The following is a 3,449-nucleotide window of genomic DNA, read 5'->3' as shown; positions in this document are numbered from 1 at the left end:
CTACGGTCACCAGGAGCAGAGGGACGGCGACAACACCCAGGGCAGGTGAGTCTACGGTCACCAGGAGCAGAGGGACGGCGACAACACCCAGGGCAGGTGAGTCTACGGTCACTAGAACCATGAGTCTACGGTCACTGAGTCTACGGTCACTAGAAACAGGGATTAGTGTACAGTCCCCCAACAGCACGTCACTACAGCACAACCATTTCAACCATGTCACACACGAGTACACACACACACACACACACACGTCAATGAGGTGTTTATATACTGATGAGCAGAAACCTGTGCGTTATTGACCCGCCATAGGGAAGAGTGGAACTAGTTCTATGAGTATTTCTGCTCGTATTTTAACATTAGATTAACACTTCTTTTATCTTGTCTGTTTGTAATCCTTATGTTGATATTTACTCAAATCAAGAGTGCAAGTTGAAGCTATCTGGCCTCCCTGGTCAGCCACTTATTGATGCTAAATAACCTCCCACTGTAACGTCTTGAGGGGAAAAGCAAAGTGTGAATAAATAACATTCTCTACACTGCTTAGCCAAGAAATATATAAATCTAGTTCAGATAAAAGTAAACAATCGATTACTGCCATAGGCATTGTAGCTTAGCTGTGGGAGCGGCGGTCAGGGGCCTGGTGGTTTTATCCCGTCTGCATCCCAATTACAGTTATAGCGCCATCAGAGGTCGTGATAGTCTTAAAAGCAATACAGAATCCTCCAGTACACTGTATATGTTCCACTCGTCCACAGTTATTATGTGCAGCTGCCGGACTCTCGTCGCATGATGGTTGACTACTTCGCGGACCAGTCTGGATTCCATCCCACCGTCACCTTCGAGGGCGAGGCGCAGCTGTCTGGCGACTCTGGTAAAGGTTCTTTTGCACCAAGCGGTCCAGCACCTAGTCAAGGGTACTCGCGACCTGCCCGTGATCAAGGATCTTTCCTAACCGGCCTTTCCAGTACCCCTACCCAAGCAACATTCCACCCTGTTTCATCCGGTAATCAAGGATCTTTGTATCCCGATCCGTCCCCAAGCAAGAGGTCTGTACTTCTTATTTCACCTCCAAGACAAACATTTTCCCAGGCAGCCTCGGCTCCTAACCAAAGATACTCACATCCAACCCCAAAGCCTAGCAAAGAATCCTTCAAAAGTACTCCGGTCCACAACCAGGGATCATTCTTAAAAACTCCGTCACCTACTCAAGGAACCGTCCAAAACACAGTGGTCCCAAGCCAAAGAACTCTGGAGAAAAACCCATCCCAAAGGCAAGGATCTTTCAGTAAAACTCCAGCCTCTAGCAAAGACGTCGCCCAAAACACCTTGATTCCTAGTCTAGTATCCATTCAAAACAGTTCAGCTCCTAGACAGGCAACACTCCAACTCATCCCGTCTCTTAGCCAAGGAAACACTAAACCCACCTCAGAAGCACCCCATGGATCCTTCCAGAATACTCAAGCCCCAGGTCACAGCTCTTCCAAAAATAGTCAAGCCTCCAGCCAAAGATCTTTCCAGAATACTCAAGCTTCTGGCCAAAGGTCCTTCCAAAATACTCAAGCTTCTGGCCAAAGGTCCTTCCAAAATACTCAAGCTTCTGGCCAAAGGTCCTTCCAAAATACTCAAGCTTCTGGCCAAAGATCCTTCCAAAATACTCAAGCTTCTGGCCAAAGGGCGTTCCAAAATACTCAAGCTTCTGGCCAAAGGTCCTTCCAAAATACTCAAGCTTCTGGCCAAAGATCCTTCCAAAATACTCAAGCTTCTGGCCAAAGGTCCTTCCAAAATACTCAAGCTTCTGGCCAAAGGTCCTTCCAAAATACTCAAGCTTCTGGCCAAAGGTCCTTCCAAAATACTCAAGCTTCTGGCCAAAGGTCCTTCCAAAATACTCAAGCTTCTGGCCAAAAATACTCAAGCTTCTGGCCAAAGGTCCTTCCAAAATACCCCAACCCCTAGACATAGATCTTTCCAAAATACTCAAGCTTCTGGCCAAAGATCCTTCCAAAATACTCAAGCTTCTGGCCAAAGGTCCTTCCAAAATACTCAAGCTTCTGGCCAAAGATCCTTCCAAAATGGTCAAGACACAAACGGAACATCGCTTCAAAGTACTTCAGATCCCAGCCAAACACTAGGCCCTAATCAGATAACCTCCCAAAATACAACTGCCCCCAATCAGATATTCCTCCAAACTACTGTTGCCTCCAGTCAAAAATCTTTTCTCAATCCTCGAGACCACAACCAGAGAACCTTCCAGAACACTCGAGTACCTAACCATAGATCCTTCCATAATACTGCAACTCCCAACCTTAGAGCCATCCAGAACACTCCAATTCCTATTCAAGGATCCTTCCAAAATACTCCATTTGCTAGGTTAAGCTCTTTCCAAAATCCTTCGACAGATAACCAAAAGTCCTTCCAAATTATTCCAGTTCCTATTCAAGCTTCCTTTGAAAATACTCCATTCGGTAGATTAGTCTCACTCCAAAACAAACCAGACGATAGACAAGTAGCCATTCAATACACCCCGGTCACCACACAAGCTTCCTTCCATAATACTCCGTTCGCAAGACTAAACTCCTTCCAGAATACTCGAGCACCTGCCCATAGCAGTAGTGAAGATGCTCTCCAGCAGAGCTTGATCTCTAACCAAAGAATTTTCGAAAACACAATAACATCTAGCTATGGATCTTTCTGAAACTCGTCAATACAGGACTTGGAAATCTTCCAAAGCAAACTGGGTTACGGCTAAGGGCCCGCTCAGTGAGCAAGTCCACCCAGCTCATCAAGAACTCCACCTCCATCCTGCGATACTTAAGCATTTGCTTTTTGTTTCTTTTTCTGTTGCCTTGTGTCCATATTTCCACCGTGGATGGTTTGTTAATGCATATTTCTCTTCATATGTAAGGCGGGATCGTCTTACCTCCCTCTTTGACTTTCCTCTTCTTGTACCCTTCGACAGTACTATCTACTTAGCTGGCTTAACTTCACCTGTTGTAGTACAGTATACTGATAGCCTGAGAGGTACAGTTCATCTCTCAGGAAGTCTCTCTTATATAAGCCAGACTGTTAAACATAATGTTTGTTTGCTCACTTACATTGTTCCTGTTTTAGGGGAGGTACAGGTATTGTACAGTGTACTCCCTATTGTTTATATAATATGATACTTTAAAAAGTATGAATATTTTGTAAATAAATTGTTATCCGGAGCAAATAGTTTTCTTAGGAGTTTACCGTGTATATATATATATATATATATATATATATATATATATATATATATATATATATATATATATATATATATATATATATATATATATATATATATATATATATATATATATATATATATATACGTGTATGTATGAGTGTGTATGTGTTTAAAGCACATTGTCTGTATGTATGTTCCCTATTTACGGCTACAGTTTGAAGACAGGGAAGTGAACTCTGGT

General features: G+C 43.3%; 1 protein-coding gene across 6 annotated transcripts; it reads left to right on the top strand.

Moving 5' to 3' along the window:
* Positions 1-3,197, top strand: LOC121854186 (nuclear factor of activated T-cells 5-like). Of its 6 annotated transcripts, none has more exons than XM_042348671.1 (4): positions 1-96; positions 756-1,640; positions 1,707-1,871; positions 1,927-3,197. In XM_042348671.1, exons 2-4 carry the CDS (start codon positions 787-789, stop codon positions 2,690-2,692), a joined length of 1,785 nt encoding a protein of 594 aa, XP_042204605.1. In that variant the 5' UTR covers positions 1-96; positions 756-786; the 3' UTR covers positions 2,693-3,197. The 6 variants fall into 6 exon arrangements, with proteins under 6 accessions (XP_042204605.1, XP_042204603.1, XP_042204606.1 ...); XM_042348669.1 differs by having other exon boundaries at positions 756-1,871; positions 1,927-2,036; positions 2,070-3,197; XM_042348672.1 differs by having other exon boundaries at positions 756-1,772.
* The last annotated feature ends 252 nt before the right edge of the window (positions 3,198-3,449 follow it).

Source organism: Homarus americanus, unplaced genomic scaffold (genome assembly GCF_018991925.1).
Source record: "Homarus americanus isolate GMGI-L3 unplaced genomic scaffold, GMGI_Hamer_2.0 scaffold46577, whole genome shotgun sequence".
In the NCBI taxonomy this organism is placed as follows: Eukaryota; Metazoa; Arthropoda; class Malacostraca; order Decapoda; family Nephropidae; genus Homarus; species Homarus americanus.
Note: the sequence above shows the minus strand (reverse complement) of the source record. Positions and strands in the feature narration are given on the sequence as shown.